The sequence below is a fragment of the Octopus sinensis genome, linkage group LG4 (assembly GCF_006345805.1).
Source record: "Octopus sinensis linkage group LG4, ASM634580v1, whole genome shotgun sequence".
NCBI classification, from domain to species: Eukaryota; Metazoa; Mollusca; class Cephalopoda; order Octopoda; family Octopodidae; genus Octopus; species Octopus sinensis.
The window spans coordinates 119,372,549-119,391,297 of NC_043000.1; the positions used below are offsets into that span (position 1 = coordinate 119,372,549).

General features: G+C 40.1%; 1 protein-coding gene across 1 annotated transcript in view; it reads right to left on the bottom strand.

The window, feature by feature from the left end:
- Window positions 1–18,749, bottom strand: part of LOC115210747 (transketolase) — a 54,900-nt gene that overhangs the window by 16,806 nt on the left and 19,345 nt on the right. Inside the window, exons 2-8 of the mRNA XM_029779460.2 lie at window positions 12,314–12,431; window positions 8,679–8,792; window positions 7,382–7,479; window positions 6,015–6,206; window positions 4,595–4,722; window positions 2,094–2,290; window positions 734–847 (exon numbers count right to left, since the gene is read on the bottom strand). Of these exons, the coding sequence (XP_029635320.1) occupies window positions 734–847; window positions 2,094–2,290; window positions 4,595–4,722; window positions 6,015–6,206; window positions 7,382–7,479; window positions 8,679–8,792; window positions 12,314–12,431 (961 nt within the window). The remainder of the gene's footprint in view (window positions 1–733; window positions 848–2,093; window positions 2,291–4,594; window positions 4,723–6,014; window positions 6,207–7,381; window positions 7,480–8,678; window positions 8,793–12,313; window positions 12,432–18,749) is intronic.

The window sequence follows — 18,749 nt, forward strand, 5'->3', positions numbered from 1 at the left end:
AACTGGAGCAACGTGAAAATAAAGTGTCTTGCTCAAGAACACAACATACAGCCTGGTGAAGGAACCGAACTCGCTACCTCATGACTGTGAGCCTGGCACTTCCACTGAGCCATGCACCCTTCACATAAAGTAATCTGAACATTAAACGTTGAACCTAAAAACCCAATAAAACATTGTACAGATAACAGGATAGATACAATTTATGCATCACCCCTAAATATATTTTGAAGTAGTTAATCGACTGCTACTTTACAATAAAGGATCAAGGCACCTTGAAAATATGTAAATACATAAGTAGCTAGGCACAGGAGTGGCTGTGTGGTAAGGAGCTTGCTTACCAACTACAAGGGTCCGGGTTCAGTCCCACTGCGTGGCACCTTGGGCAAGTGTCTTCTACTATAACCTCGAGCCGACCAAAGCCTAGCGTGTGGATTTGGTAGACGGAAACTGAAAGAAGCCTGTCGTATATATGTATATGTATGTGTGTGTGTGTGTGTGTGTGAGAGTGAGTGTGTATGTTTGTGTGTCTGTTCCCACAACATCGCTTGACAACTGATGTTTACGTCCCCGTAACTTAGCAGTTTAGCAAAAGTGACCGATCATGTAAGTACTAGGCTTACAAAGAATAAGTCCTGGGGTCGACTAAAGGCGATGCTCCAGCATGGCCACAGTCAAATGACTGAAACAAGTAAAAGAATAAAAGAACATGCTTTATTTTTGTTTGAATATTTACCATGAAAGTTTGGGAGAAAGTTGAGTTCTTTGTGTCTCCATCCATGGCCACCACATATTTGCAGCTTTTGCCTATCTTCACCAGAGCTGTACCATAAGCTGCTCGGGTGGCAACCTAGATGAAAAGATAAAGCAAACAGGTCAAGAAACTGAATGAGGTATTTCAACGTTATAAACTTGGTATATGAATGGTTACTTGAAAACTGGGGCTTTACTGGTTACAATGATAAGGGTCCCAGTTGATTCGATCAAAGGAACAACCTGCTTGAGAAATGAAAGTGCAAGTGGCTCAGCACTTCACAGACACACATCAACATCCTCATCGTTTAACATCCGCTTTCCACAATAGAAGTAGCAAGAAATATTCATTCTGTCTATGGAAACAAAGCTTTAAGTGTCCAGAAATGTTAATGATGATTGGCTAGTTTCACTCAGGAAATTTTCACTCAGTGAAGCATTGCACAAAAATTTTCAAAAAGAGCTTCCATCATTGGTCAATCACAAGCCCCGACTGGCTTCTGTGCTGGTGGCACATAAAAACCACCAACCAATCATGGCCATTGCCAGCCTCCTCTGGCTCCTGTGCCAGTGGCACATAAAAACCACCAACCAATCGTGGCCGTTGCCAGCCTCCTCTGGCTCCTGTGCCAGTGGAATATAAAAAGCACCAACCAATTGTGGCCATTGCCAGCCTCCTCTGGCTCCTGTGCCGGTGGCACATAAAAAGCACCAACCAATCGTGGCCGTTACCAACCTCCTCTGGCTCCTGTGCTGGTGGTACATAAAAAGCACCCACTACACTCAGAATGGTTGGCATTAGGTGCCAGTGGCACTTAAAAGGCACTATTCGAGCGTGATCTTTACCAGCGTTGCATTACTGGCACTCGAGCCCCGTGCTAGTAGGGTATTAAGAGCACCATCCGAGCGTGATCGTTGCCAGAGCGGCTATCTGGCCTCCATGCCGGTGGCATGTAAAAGACACCATTCAAGCGTGATCATTACCAGCATCGCCTTACTGGCACCTGTGCCAGTGACATGTGTAAAGGATTCAAGCGAGGTCGTTGCCAGTACCGCCTGACTGGCCCCATGCCGGTGGCACGTAAAAGCACCCACTACACTCTCGGAGTTGTTGGTGTTAGGAAGGGCATCCAACTGTAGAAACTCTGCCAGATCGAGATTGGAGCCTGGTGCAGCCATCTGGTTTGCCAGCCCTCAGTCAAATCGTCCAACCCCGTGCTAGAAACGATGATGATGATGATGAAGGGGTGGACGTTTCCATTAAGCACTAACTTTTCTAAATGAATAAAAAAAATTGATATCAACTATGAAAAACCAAAATTAAATAAATTCAATGGTCTTACTTGTTGGCCTAATTCATATGCTGGAAGTTCAGACAGTTTGACTTCAGACAAGTCAGTCTCAGGAATGGTTTTCTCCGGAGACTTTATAGTCAGCTGATGAGGCCCAGGATTGTTCAGCAAATTCTTCAAATGTGTTAAAATACCATCGCTAATCTTAGTCAATGGTTTACCGTGCCAATTCTCCAGATCCTCAACACCTATTTAAGAAAATAATAAATTAAAATGGAAACATTAGGCTCACGGATTGATCAAGAGATGAGGATTGTCTGTGTTAATCCAAATGCAATTTTAAAAAAAAACTAGCACTAGTCCCGGTAACGCCGGGTCATAGTACTAGTGCATCCATATACAGCTGCGTGCGTGCGCACATACACGCAAATACTGTCCAAATCTCCAACCAATCACATACAGCTAGCTGGCATTCAATTGGCGTATGAGGTTTCAGGCATTTTGACTGGCTTTTGGTTAGAAAATTCACAAAAAAGTCACTTCTATTGATTTTTTAATGGCTTTGCAGGGTGACTGGGGAAATGTAAAGATGTGCACGACCACCCTTGGATGGTTTTGAATGGCCATAGAAAGTACGAGCCCTCTAACTGAAAAATTGTGGACTTGTATAAAAGATACACACACAAACATTTTGCCGTTTATATATATAGAGATAAAAAATGGCTGCTTTTGCTGTATCTTGGGAGGGTCATTGTACCAATAATAAACACACTGGTTTTGTTTCACTTTAATAATTCTACTATAGGCACAAGGTCTGAAATTTTAGGGAAGGTGACTCTGAAAGGATGAAAGAAAAAGCTGACCTCAGCAGAATTTGAACTCAGAATGAAAAGCCACATGAAAAAGTTCCACTGGACTGGCTCCAAGCTGGTAGCACGTAAAGTGCACCATTCAAGCGTGGTCGTCACCAGTGCCAACTAACAGGCTCCCATGCTGGTGGCACATAAAAAGCACCATTCGAGCATGGTCACTACCAGTGTCGCCTCTGACTAGCTTCCATGCAGGTAGCACATAGAAAGCACCATTCGGGCGTAGTCATTACCAGTGCCACCTAACTAGCTCTCATGCCGGTGGCATATAAAAAACACCATTCGAGTGTGGTCATTGCCAGTGCCACCTGATTGGCTCCCCTGCCGGTGGCATGTAAAAAGCACCATTTCAGTGTGGTCGATGTCAGTTCTATATTTAAGAGACGAGGAATTATTTACATTTGAAGAAGCTGTGACACAAGGAGATATTGATAAATTGGGTATAGCTGATCATGTATGGAAAAATAGAGACTACCTCCCCCTGTGGGATGAAGTTAAAATAATACACAGAGAACACTGGTACATAAAAAGCATGGAGTGTCTCTGTCTCAGAGTGACGTTGGCTTAGGAAGCATTCGAAGAAACCAACTGGAACTGCCTCACACAAGGTTAACCCGGTGCACTTTTACTCTTTACTCTTTTACTTGTTTCAGTCATTTGATTTCGGCCGTGCTGGAGCACCACCTTTAGTCGAGCAAATCAACCCCAGGACTTATTCTTTCGGTCACTTTTGCCAAACCGCTAAGTTACAGCGAAGTAAATACACCACCATCGGTTGTCAAGTGATGTTAGGGGAACAAACACAGACACACAAACATATACACACACACACACACACACACATGTATCCGATGGGCTTCTTTCAGTGTCCGTCTACCAAATTCACTCACAAGGCTTTGGTCGGCCTGAGGCTATAGTAGAAGACACGCAGTGGGAATGAACCTGGAACGAAGTGGCTGGTAAGCAAGCTACTTACCACACAGTCACCCCTGCGCCTATATCAGAAGACATGGCACCCGCCAAACAGAAACGTTTGTCATGCCAAGTTCATTGTGCAGAATATTCTTGACTCTCATGTGATATGCCAACAGCTTTGGTTATTTTATTTATTGACAATTGCTTGCCATCCATCACTAAGTGGTGAATAGGATCAATGTTTTTCTCAGTGGTGGCGGTTTCAAGACATCCAGGGTCGATAAATTAAGTTCCAGTGAATCAAGTTATCTTCAAGACTCTCACTTCTCTTCTTAAAGGCCTAAAATTTGAGGAGAGGGGACTAGTCGAGGAGAGGGGACCAGTGATTCACTGGAACTTAATTTATTGATCCTGAAAGGTTAAAAGGCAAAGTCGACTTAGCAGGAATTTGAACTCAGAACGTAGCGATGAGTGAAATACCACCATACTAATGATTCTGCCAGCTTACCACCTTACAATCCGTAAATCCTTTCTACTACAGGCACAGGGCCTGAAATTTGGGGGTGGGGGGGCTAGTCAATTACATCGACCCCTAGTGATTCACTGGAACTTAATTTATCGACCCCGAAAAGATGAAAGGAAAAGTCGACCTCGCAGGAATTTGAACCCAGAACGTAGCCTTTTGTTCAGCGTGCTAACGGTTCTGCCAGCTCGCCACCTTAATGTCATTAGTAATATCAGCCAATCTGTTTATGAAGTACAACTTACCAGGAATGTTTTTGCCTTTAAACGTCTTAGCAACTATGCAAGTTGGTTTACCCTCAACTAATGAAGCTTGGTGGAAAACTTTGCACAAGGAATCAACATCATGGCCATCAGTGATGCAAGTATTCCAGCTGAAAAATATTAATATTTATTATGTTGGTAATGAAGAATAAAATTATTTAGGTATATACAACATATGTGGAAGCATGTGGCTTAGTGGTTAGGGTGTCAGCATCATGATCGTAAGATTGTGGTTTCGATTCCTGGACCGGGCGACGCGCTGTGTTCTTGAGCAAAACACTTCATTTCACATTGCTCCAGTCCACTCAGCTGGCAAAAATGAGTAACGCTGCGATGAACTGGCGTCCCATCCAGCTGGGGAACACATATGCCACAGAAACCAGGAAACCGGGGCCCATGAGCCTAGCTAGGATTTAAAAGAGCACATTTTTTTTTATTTATATACAACATATACAAAGTGGTGCAAGGAAAAACAGAGAAGAGTTTGCTTGAAGCATTGTAGAATCTTTTCTACTCTAGGCACAAGGCCCAAAATTTTGGGAGAGGGTACCAGTCGATTACATCGACCCCAGTACGCAACTGGTACTTAATTTATCAATCCCGAAAGGCTGTTATTTTTAGCACATCTCAAAACCACCTTGTTTGTTTGTCCCTCTGATGTAATGATGATTTTCAATATCTTTCTCCTCATTAACACACTTAATGGTCTACTGCTGTTTAAACCGGCCATATCCGGCCCAAATATTCTATATGTTTTATATTCAAACTGGCCACTCACATCTAATCTACACTGACATTCTAAAAATAAACGATCACATTACTAAAACCTCAAAAGCTATAAGCTAATGCAGGATTAATTAAAAACAATTTGAGTAAAAAAATATTAAATTTAACAGAGTAATCTGAACACTAAAGGGTTAAGCCAAAAATTCATACTGTCAATATTCTAAATGGAGTAAAAAAAACAATATTTGTTTTTAGATTTCAAAAATTTTTCAAAAACATTTTTTTCTTATTTTCCTAGTCCAATGAATTCCTACATGTAGAATACAAACATGCAAAAATTTTCTGAAAATTCCTGAAGTGAAAAGGTTATGATGGGTTATATAGGGTGCGTAAACCAGAATTCTGCTAAAGCCAGGCTCATATGGGTAGCCTCTTTCAGTGATAAAAATGGGTTTGCATAGGGCCATGAGCCCTACCAAGAAAAAAAAAACAGCAAAGTTACTGCAGCTTCAATGACAATTCAAAACCAACAAGAACTGGGAGAGAAAGGCCTTCCCTCAGGGAAGCATTTCGTCCAGCGCGCTAACATTTCTGCCAGCTCACTGCCTTCAGAAAGAGCAATATTATTTTCTATTCTAGGCACAAGGTCAGAAATTTTAGGAAATTTTATACATACCCAAATGCTTCACATCGTTTTTTATAGACTTCCACATCATGCTGCAATGGTGTAGGATCACTCTGGCCCAATCGGTTGACATCCAGAATGGCAACTAAGTTATCCAGCTTGTAGTAGCTAGCAAATGCCATGGCTTCCCAAATAGAACCTTCTGCACTTTCACCATCTCCAATCAAACAGTAGACACGATAACTACAAATAGACAAAATTTCATAATATACTCAATGCATTTAATAATATTTTACATAGAATGAAAATTGAAGATTATTCAGAAATATAAAAAACTATAGACATAATCATCATCATTTAACGTCCGCTTTCCATGCTAGCATGGGTTGGACGATTTGATATACACACACACACACACGTTCGATTTCCACTCATTTACTTATTTATTTTTCTAAAATTTTCGTTGCTTCTTGCAAACTATTGAAGAGGCTGCAAGACACAAGGGAAATTTTAGAAAAAGTAAATGAGTGGAAATTGAACCAGTGTGTGTGTTAAGTAATAAGGCACTAAAAGAGAATGACTCTCCCCAGACATAATAAAAAAAAAACTATATATATATATATATATATATATATATACTTTGAGTAAATTATGTCTCTTTGCTCCTTGTTACTTCCCTTTAAGCTTATGTCGACTGTCCTTCAAACGTCAATAAAATAATTATCACGTATAGCAGAAAGCGGTGGATTATCAACTGAACTGCTCACTGTTCCGTAACTGAAGCTAATATAAGAATATACCGTATTTACTCGTGTATAAGCCGCACTGTTTTATAGCTGACTAGCAGCGTTGCCCGGGTATGTAAGAGCCCCTAGTAGGCAACGGCTAATCCCAATCTAGTCCTTTCCCTCTAGGGAACGAAGGCGCATGTGTAGGTTGCAATGTCTTCTCTTCACTCAAATACTTCTGTGTATACGATGTTCCTAGCTGTCCCTTTGGGCGAAAACATGAAAACATCATTGTGCCTCCCAACGCGTGAACAGCCCACGTACAGCCCAGAAAATGTGTTGCATATGAAAAGCTTAAATTCTCGACCCCATGTCGAATTTATCGATTTTTTCAGAACTGGGGGAACTTTTCAAAATTTTCGCTGCGTTAGTTTTGAATTATGACATTGGGCTATGTGTGTGTCAAGTTTCATCAGAATCGGTTGAAAGCCGTGCTCAGGGTGAGGGTACAACCTGACAGACACACAGACAGACAAACTGCTGTTTATATAGAGAGAGATTTTAATGAAAAACCTAGGGTGAGATATACATGGGGTAAGGCTAAAACTATGAAGAGAACAAAGTTTTGAACAGTAAAAAAAATGAGGTTAAATAAAGACTGCTGTATAAAAAGTGAAATGCCATACTTACTCAGCCTTGTCAAAATATTTGCCAGTGTATGCCATTCCAGCAGCAATACTCAAACCCTGTCCAAGAGAGCCAGTTCCAACATCAATGAAATTCAGACGCTGCAACAGATAAAACGGAACAATTCTTAAAATCCATACAACCGAGTTTTTGTTAAACAATATTCTTTCTGCTTAGGACAGCGAGCTGGTAGAATCATTAACACACTGGGTGAAATACTTAGCGGTATTTCGTCTGCCCGTTACGTTCTGAGTTCAAATTCTGCCAAGGTCGACTTTGCCTTTCATCCTTTTGGGGTCAATTAAATAAGTACAAGTTGAGCACTGGGGTCGATGTAATCAACTTAATCTCTTTGTCTGTCCTTGTTTGTCCCCTCTGTGTTTAGGCCCCTGTAGGTAATGAAGTAAATCTTCCTTCTGTTTAAGGCAGCAAACTGGCAGAATCGTTAGCACACCAGGCAAAACACTTAGCAGTATTTCGTATGCAGATTATGTTCTGAGTTCAAATTCCACCGAAGTCGACTTTGCCTTTCATCCGTTTGGGGTTGATGAAATAACTACTAGAAGAACACTGGGGTTGATGTAATTTGATTTACCCCACTCACCGAAAACTGCTGGCTTTGTGCCAAAATTAGAAACCAATATTCCTTCTGGTAGAAGCAAATAATTTTTGCATCACAAATTTCAGACTGATGATGAGCAATGACTCTGAAACTAGTCTCTGGTTGCTGGCTTTGCTGGGTGGAGGTGCTTATCTCCCCTTTGAAAACATAAGGACACAGGAAATGTGTCAAGGCCAACAGGAAACGGTGATTCCTAAGGCTAAATAACAATAGCATTCTTCCCCTTTCCTGGGACTGTCACATTAACCCTTTCGTTACCAACCTGACTAAAACCGGCTCTGGCTCTGTAGTACAAATGTCTTGTTTTCATAAGTTTTGAATTAATTTCTTCCACCAAACCTTAGTCCCAATTTATATTCTTAACTCTAACTTAATGATAACTAAGTTATTTTACTTAATTCTTCAAATTCTTTAAAATAATTGAAAGAAACACAGAACATCTCAAAATAAATACAGTAATGAAAGGGTTAAGCTGACAACATACTATCAAAACTATTTTTGATTGTCCCTCTAATCTAATCTCTCCAAAATCACAACCAACTTTCTGTTCACATTTTTCTTTTATACCATCTCTTGTCTCTCAATTATATACACTATTAAACTGTACATTAACTTTCATATCAAGATTATTGTTCTATAAAGAGTTTATGAAGCAAAAAAGGAAAAAAGTTAACTTACCGGTGTGGGATGACCTTCCAGATCACTTGTAATTTTACGCAAATTCAACAAGTCTTCAGTGGGGAAAAGTCCAGCCTCTGCCCAAGCAGCATACAAAATGGGAGCAGCATGACCCTGAAAATAATTTTATAAGCACACTCAATACAAGCAATGATTATCCATCAACGGCTATGTTTTTGTTTTTTTTTTTTGTTTCATTTAAACGTTATTTTAATTATAAATTGAAATAAACCCAAAGTGAAAGTCATAAAAGGGAAAATTTAAGAGAGAAAAAAAAACTGTTTAAATAATTACTGAACGAAAGCAAACAGCTAGTAATGGTAACATTGTATTTACTGCACCATGGCCACCACTCTCAAATGGGTTACACTCTTGTACAAGTGAAGGATTAAGAAAACTTCAGAGCAGTAAAATAAAGTACGATAGGTTAATGTCTAAATTTCTAACTATCTTTTTACCTACATGTATGACTGTAAATCCTCGAGTATAATCCACATTTTTTTCCCCAAAATTTAAAGGTTAAAATCCCTAGTGCGTACTATATACGAGGTTAAAAATGAAAAATATTTTCTAAGCAATGTCCGAGTTTCTATTTGCTGTCCGGCAATGTTTATTCAGACGCATTTTGTGATGTGGGCGTGAAAATACCTTAAGCTATGCCTGTAAGCAATGATGTCATAAAAGAATCATCCGTAACTTGCAGTAAGCAACATTTATTAAACGTTATTACTGTTATTTCTTTATTTTCTGCTAACAAAATGCACAAAAAAGTTACACGTTTGCATTATGTTATATATACAATAGTAATAAAGGACATTACCATATACATTTTTACAAACCAAGGACGTTATAGACCTCCTTGACTCAAGTTAGAGAAGGGGTGCCTATTATACACAAGGTTTAGATTTTTCAGAGGTACAGCCCCCTAAAAATTCCCTGCATATTATACTGAAGGGAGGACTATACTCGAGGATTTATGGTATTGAGTAGAAATCACCTGTATCACCTGTACTGACCAGACTATCAGCTGTTGTTATACAATGCTGGTCACAATGGACTTCCAGCTTTTTCTTGCTTGCACCCTTTTTTTGCCCCATCTTGGACTAAATCATCTAATTAAATCTTCCCATCATTGGAAGCTTTCTAAATAACCTGTTCCAGTCTCTTGGACACAACTCGGTAACTACATGGGTCCACTTGTCTGTGAACCTTGCAAAATGTCCAGCCCAGTAGAATTTGTGCTTCTGGTATTCTACAATTATGTTCACTCCATTCCCTTCTCAAAGTACCTCATTTTGGATATGTCCTCATACGGATATTCCTATCATAAATCTTTCCATAGCCCTTTGCATCATAACCAATAGATGCTCCTCTTTTTTTGTAGTAGCTCAAGTCTCACTTGAGTATAAGAGGAGAAATAATTCTTTAAAAATCCATTACATCTTCAACAATTTCATGGTTCTTATTTCTAATATGATGCACTGTCTTGTGTTTCAATTTTGAAAATAAAAAAATTATATAAATTTATATAATTTAGGAAGGGCATCCAGCTGTAGAAACATTGCCAGAGTAGACTGGAGCCTGGTGCAGCCTCCTGGTTTCCAAGACCCGGTCGAACCATCCAACCTATGCTAGCATGGAAAACAGATGTTAAATGATGATGATGATATAGGCGCAGGAGTGGCTGTGTGGTAAATAGCTTGCTTACCAACCACATGGATCCGGGTTCATTCCCACTGAGTGGCACCTTGGGCAAGTGTCTTCTACTATAGCCTCGGGCCGACCAAATCCTTGTGAGTGGATGTGGTAGACGGAAACTGAAAGAAGCCCATTGTATATATATATATATATATATATATATATATATATATATATATATATATATATATGAATATATATGTGTGTGTATATGTTTGTCTCCCCCAACATCGCTTGACAACTGATGGTAGTGTGTTTATGTCCCCATAACTTAGCAGTTCGGCAAAAGAGACCGATAGAATAAGTACTAGGCTTACAAAGAATAAGTTCTGGGGTTGATTTGCTCGACTAAAGGCGGTGCTCCAACATGGCCGCAAGTCAAATGACTGAAACAAGTAAAAGAGTGAAAGAGAAACTCATAGAAGCTAATCCAACTTCTCTCAACAATTCAGTTGCTATTTTGGAACATCTTAATGGAAGATGCTTCTCTAAATCTATGATTGAGCATTTTAATGGGTGGTTTTTAGTATCAAAGAACACCAAGGAGCCATGGATTAACGAATTGTCCAAATTGTTTTACACAAAAAGCAGGAGCATTAAGCTGTGAATACAAAATGACTCGTGAGAACTAATTAACATTGCACTTTTAAGAAAAATCATGGAAGAAAAATATACTCAGTAGCAGTCTGTCACGAGATTTAATTATTGTACCATCCTTTATATTAAAGGTAACACCATGGATTTTTCAATACTAACCTCATCATTACTACCACATTTCCACACTTGCCTGGGGTAGAGGGGGTCATTCCTAGCACAGCACCTAACTGTTTGTTGTGATCCTTTGACACCACATAAAAAGCACCCTGGCTGGCACCAAGTTTAAAGGCACCCAGGCTAACACTGCGTAAAAGGCCCCCCAGGCTAACACCATGTAAAAGCACCCAGGCTAACACCACATAAAAAGCACCCAGGCTAACACCACATAAAAAGCACCCAGGCTAACACCACATAAAAAGCACCCAGGCTAATTCCACGTAAAAGCACCCAGGCTAATACCACGTAAAAGCACCCAGGCTAATACCACGTAAAAGCACCCAGGATAACACCACATAAATAGCATCCAGTACACTCTGTAAAGTAGTTGGCATTAGGAAGAGCATTCAACAATAAAAACCATGCCAAAAACAAACAATGGGACCAGGTGTAGCTCCTGATATGGCAGCTCTTGTCAAACCATCCAACTCAAGCCAGCAAGGAAAGCAGACATGATGATGATGATGAGTAAGCAACTGGTTTGAATAGAAGAGTCTTATAGCATAGTAGCAAACCCTCTGCAATGTTGTCAGTTTAAATGTTACATTTTATAATTAATCAGAGGTAACCGTACATTGGTGGAGGCGCGTGGTTTAGTTGTTAGGGTGTCAGCACCATGATCGTAAGATTGTGGTTTCAATTCCTGGACCAGGCAACGTGTTGTGTTCTTGAGCAAAACACTTCATTTCACGTTACTCCAGTCCACTCATATTGCAAAAATGAGTAACGCTGCGATGGACTGGCGTCCCGTCCAGCTGGGGAACACATATGCCATAGAAACTGGGAAACCAGGCCCATGAGCCTGGCTAGGCTTTAAAAAGGGCTCAATTATTTTTTTTATCCATACATTGACAATTAATTATTGTACCATCCTTTATATTAAAGGTATCACCATGGATTTTTTAATACTAACTTCATCATTACTACCACATTTCCACACTTGCCTGGGGTAGAGGGGGTCATTCCTAGCACAGCACCTAACTGTTTGTTGTGATCCTTTGACACCAAGGCTTCAAGGCATTAGAAATGATTCTGTGTTCGGTCAAATTGTCCAACTTATGATAAATCAAGTAATTAATTGAAATTTTAAAATATACAACAAAAAAAGGTAAATTTTTAGTTACTTTTGAGAGGATAAATCTGTCATTTGAAGCTCCTCGAGGATTCTTGATGTCGTACTTCATAGTATGGAAGAACAAAACGGACATAATTTCTGCCGCTGAACTGCATGATGAAGGATGGCTAAAAAATATATAAAAAATAAAAACATTCTTAAACCTTCTGGTACAAAAAACAAAAAAGATGGGTAAAACAGATAGTGGATATATAGGAAACGATTTTGGTTGGAGATAAGCCCTTCCCCTCTTCAACTGGTGCTTACTTCGACCCTGAAAGGATGAAACTCAAAGTTGACCTCGGTGGAATTTGAACTCAGAACTTAAAGACAGACGTAAAGCTGCTAAGAATTTTGCATCACGAACTCACTTTATTGAAGACCCGACAAATGAAGTGAGTTTGTGGCTCGCAGGACGGCCTGTTGTGCTAACCTTAGATCGTAGAGTGACCCACTGTTCTTGAGGAGACCTATTGAATCAAGTACATTAACACCAACATCAAAATAAAAATCAAATGGAAATTGTAGTCAAGATACCTGTGCCGGTGACACGTAAAAAGCACCATCCGAACATGACAGATGCCAGCGTCGCCTGACTGGCGTCTGTGTCGGTGACACATAAAAGCACCAACCAATCGTGGCCGTTTGCTAGCCTCCCCTGGCCCCTGTGCTGGTGGCATGTAAAAATCACCGACTACACTCACGGAGTGGTTGGCATTAGGAAGGGCATCCAGCTCTAGAAACACTGCCAGATCAGACTGGAGCCTGGTGCAGCGTCCTGGCTTCCCAGACCCTGGTCAAACCGTCCAACTCATGCTAGCATGGAAAATGGATGTTAAACGGTGATGATGATGATGCTAATGGTTCTGCCAATTCAGTACCTTAAATCTTTGCATTAATGTTATTCAACAGGATGTGTAACTCAAAGATCAGGGAGTGTCTCCAGGTGGAGCCAGTCTTAAAGACGTCGCAGCTTTCGTTCTGTGGACATTTGGTTAGAATCTCACAAGAAAGAATCATAAAATGGCTTTAACAATCAGAGTGAATCAGCAGGAAACCTAAGAGTATGCCAAGAACAAGAAGGATTGGATAATATGCAGAGTCTCGAGTGGACATCATCATCGTTTAACGTCCGCTTTCCATGCTAACATGGGTTGGACGATTTTGACAGGGCTGGCGAACCAGATGGCTGCACCAGGCTCCAATCTTGATTTGGCAGAGTTTCTACAGCTGGATGCCCTTCCTAACGCCAACCACTCCAAGAGTGTAGTGGTGCTTTTTACGTGCCACCGGCATAGGGGCCAGTCAGGCGGTACTGGCAACGACCTCGCAAGAATCTTTTTACACATGCCACAGGCGGCAGTGAAGCGACGTTGGTAACGATCACGCTCGAATGGTGCCCTTTTACGTGCCACGGGTACAGAAGCCAGTTGACTGCTCTGGCAACGATCACACTCGGATTGGCACCCTACTAGCACGTGCACAAGTGCCAGTAAGGTGACGCTGTTTGTGAATCCAACTAGCATGTGTAATGATGGTTGCTTTTGATAGGATCCCTACGGAGGAGGTACCTAAGGACCCTACTCTCAAGTTCTTCCCAGGAATAGTGAGTAGAGAAGATAGATAGATAGATAGATAGATAGATAGATAGATAGATAGATAGATAGATAACCCTCACTAATATGGAAGAAGAGAAATATAAGTTCATAGGTGCAGGAGTAGCTGTCTGTTAAGTAGCTTGCTTACCAACCACATGGTCCCAGGTTCAATCCCAATGCATGGCACCTTGGGCAAGTGTCTTCTACTATAGCCTCGGGCCGACCAAAGCCTTGTGAGTGGATTTGGTTGATGGAAACTGGAAGAAGCCTGTCGCATATATATATATATGTATGTATGTATGTGTATGTTTATGTGTCTGTGTTAGTACCCCAAACATCGCTTGACAACTGATGCTTTTTGTTTACATCCCCGTAACTTAGTGGTTTGGCAAAAGAGACCGATAGAATAAGTACTAGGCTTACAAAGAATAAGCTCTGGGGTCGATTTGCTTGACTAAAGGTGGTGCTCCAGCATGTCTACAGTCAAATGACTGAAACAAGTAAACGGTAAAAGATATGGAACGCAAGAAGCACCAGTTTTAATTAATAGCTGAATTAAAAAATACAAAACAAAAAAGGAAAAAAAAACAATGCAAAAATTTAAACATTAAAGTGTTTCAAATATAACACAGCAAACAACTGCATTCAACAAACGAGAAAAGATAAGACTAATTAGAACAGTCTCATTCATTAAGCCACCATTCACAACTTAATTGCATTTTAGAAAATGTCCCACTGAATGTTTTTTTCTCCAAAAAAAGTACAATAAATGACATAATTAGTGAATATCTCACAAGGTCATATAACACTTTTTTTTTTTTCCTATACAGTACCATGTTCAGCCAAGTTAAATACCATGAGAGGCCAGTTTGGCTTGGCTTTGTTTCTTTTTTTTTTTTTCATTACATAACCAAGGTATTGGGTTGTCCGGAAAGTTCATGCCGATTTATAGTAGCTTACCTTTTGACTTATTTTAGAAAATGGTTGAGTCCATAAAACAGGATTTGACTACACCTCTACTTAGAGCAAATTTTAACCCTTTCGTTACAGTATTTTGAGATGATCTGTTTCTTTCAATTATTTTAAATATAAAAAAAAAATTTAGTAAAATAACTTAGTTTTCATTAAGCTAGTGTTAGGAACGTAAATTGTGACTAAGGCTTGGAAGATTTTGATGTAAAACTTATGTAAACAAGACATTTCACCACGGAGCCAGAGCTGATTTTGGCCAGGTTAGTAAAAAAAGGGTTAAGCTAGCTTTTCGTGGAAGAAGGTTTATGTTCCTATAACCTGTGTTAATTCTGTAACCCTTTAAAATGGAAGATAAGAAAGTTCATTTTCGGCACTTGATGCTTTGGGAACTAGACAAAAATTGCTGCAGCTCGGCTGGGATGTGTTACCCCACCCTCCATATTCACCAGATATTGCTCCTTCGGATTTCCACTTATTCAGGTCTCTGCAGAATAGTCTTAATGGTAAAAATTTTAATTCCTTGGATGACGTAAAAAGATACCTTGATGAATTCTTTGCCATGAAACCTCCTCAATTCTGTGAAGAGGGTATTTTCAAGTTAAAGAAAAGATGGAGACGCATTGTGCAACAAAATGGTTCATATTTGGTCAATTAAAAACGTAATGGCAAGTATTAATGGACCTTTTTCTTTCCTTTAAAAATCGGCACGAACTTCCCGGACAACCCAATATGTACAGTAATGTAGTGAAAATTTCTTCACCAACAAGAACTTATTTTATTACACATCTACATACACATACACAAAAAAAAAAAAGCAGGCAAATGATTGCTGTGTATATATGTACTAGCAGTATCGCCCGGCGTTGCTCGGGTTTGTAAGGGAAATAACTATAAAGCATTTTTAGAGAGTTATAGCCAAAAAATAGCAAAAAAATGACGGTAAATTATTTTTTGAGAGTTAAAAAGGTCGAGTTGCGTCCCCTAGACAGTCTGTGGTTTGTGTTTCTGATTCTCGACCCCATGTCGAATTTATCGATTTTTTTCAGAACTGGGGGAACTTTTCAAAATTTTCGCTGCGTTAGTTTTGAATTATGACATTGGGCTATGTGTGTGTCAAGTTTCATCAGAATCGGTTGAAAGCCGTGGTCAGGGTGAGGGTACAACCTAACAGACACACAGACACGCAGACAGACAAACTGCCATTTATATAGAGAGAGATGTATCATCAATGTCATTTAACATCCTCTTTCCATGCTGGCATGGGCTGGGCTGGACAGTTCAACAGGAGCTGGTTAGGTAGAAGACTGCACCAGGCTTCAATGTGTGTTTTGGCATAGTTTTCTACAGATGGATGCCCTTGCTAACACCAACAACCCTGCAGAGTGGACCGAGTGCTTTTTACATGGCACAAGCCTCTGGTGAGAACCCAATAAGGTTTAAAAATCGATTAAGGTTGTTCATCATTGGCTTACAAAGAACAAGTCCTGGGGCCGATTTGTTCAACTAAAGGTGGTGCTCCAGCATGGTCGCAGTCAGATGACTGAAACAAGTAAAAGAATAAAAGAATGTGAGTGCATGCATGTGTGTGTGTATTCTTTTGTTTCAGTCAGTTGACTGTGGCACCACCTTTAGTCAAACAAACCGACCCCAGGACTTATTCTTTGTAAACCTAGTACTTATTCTATCAGTCTCATTATTAAACTAATAAAGTACAAGTTTTGGAAATACTGTAAAATAAAAAAAACTTTATTGTTCATTGAGAAGAAACAATTTATTTTAGATACAATAGAAACATTTTTAAAAATATATTAATGATCATTAATTAACACAAATTAGCACAAATCTCTTGATTATTTAACAATACCTTCCTTTATTTTTTTTTTTTTTCTGGGGGCCTGGTTGCTTGAAAGTTGACTATTTGAGTACCAGATAAGAGGGAGTTTTGAAAACAATAGTGCCATTGGTTAAGAATTGCCCACAGGTCAAGAAGTGATTCATTACATTTAAGTAGGCAACAGTGACCATGGATGTGTTCCTCTCTGCTTTTTTTGTTTTTATTCCAACTTACACTAATCACCACACCACACCCAGTCCTTCTTCCCCTGGCCAATCCTCTAGATTTCTCCCTCTGCAGGTGTCGGAATGAGGCAACTGGGTGCAGCAGTTTGGGTGCTGACAGCGATTTGGCATGGCTGACTGGACATTCGGCTCATTTTGGTGACTACTTTTCGGTAAAGGCCTGTGTAGTGACTGTGGGTTCGATTCCCAGGCCAAGTAGCACATTGTGTTTTTGGACAAAACACCTCATTTCATATTGCTCCAGGCCACTCAGCTGTAAATGGATCACCTTGAGATAGATTAGCCTTCTGAGCAGAAAGGGGGGGGGGGGCATTGGCCTGCTTGTCTAGTCAGCAGGGTGGCACCATGCAAATGCTAAAACAATGCAAAGTGAACTGTGACCAGCAGTGTATAACATTGTTCAAATTCGCCAGATCTAGCTTCTCACACCCACTCTACAATGTCATTCTAAAAATACACGATCACATCATCAAAATCTGGCTGGTCATGTGATCACTTTTTTAGCACAAACAGACACACACACACACATGCATAGAAAAATATAGACACACACACACACATGCATAGAAAAATATATACACACACACACACACATTCAAGTGCACAGATATATACACATACAAAGAGACAGACAGAGATATCACAATTTATTAATTGAATATGATTGACAAACACTTGTCCTCTCCTCATACAGAGAAATATGCTCTCACATAGAAAGAGAGTGGGGGGAGGGAGAGGACAGAAAGAACAAGAGAGGGAGTGAGAGAAAGTGTAAAAGGTCTGATATCAAGTATCAAGTCAGCTTTGAAGAATTTTAGACCAAATGGGTAGCACCAAAATAGAGGTGCTACAGCACACCACACCCTGCGGGTTTTGACTCATGAAAGCTCACAAGGAGCATCAATGGCATTGAGTAATATGGTAATGATAAGGGCTGTAAATGCCATAGGCGCTGCTTGCTTCCTCCAGGTCCAGTTTAAAGGAAAAGTAAATAATTTACATATTTGTTGGCTGTGTGGTAAGAAGCCTGATTCCCAACCACATGGTTCCAGGTTCAGTCCCACTGCATATGTAGTACCATGAGTAAGTACCTTCTACTATAATAAATAGCCTAGGGCTGACCAAAGCCTTGTGAGTGGATTTGGTAGACAGAAACGAGCCCATCATACTATTTTACTTGTTTCAGTCATTTGACTGTGGCCATGCGGGAGCACCACCTTTAGTCGAGCAAATCGACCCAGGGACTTATTCTTTGTAAGCCTAGTACTTATTCTATTGGTCACTTTTGCCGAACAGCTAAGTTACGAGGACGTAAACACACCAGCATTGGTTGTCAAGCAATGTTGGAGGGACACACACACATATATATATACATATATACGACGGGCTTCTTTCAGTTTCCGTCTAGTAAATCCACTCACAAGGCTTTGGCCGGCCTGAGGATATAGTAGAAGACACTTGCCCAAGGTGCCACGTGGTGGGTCTGAACCCAGAACCATGTGGTTGGTAAGCAAGCTACTTACCACACAGCCACTCCTGCGCCTATAAATAAATAAATAAATATATATATATATATATATATATATATATGTGCATGTGTATATTTGTGTGTCTGTGTTTGTACCCCATACACACAATCGTTTGACAGCCAATGTTAGTGTGCTTACAACCCCCATAACTTAGCAGTTTGGCAAAAAGAGACCGATAGAATAAGTACTAGGCTTACAAAGAATAAGTCCTGGGGTTGATTTGTTCAACTAAAGGCGGTGCTCCAGTATGGCTGCAGTCAAACAAAAA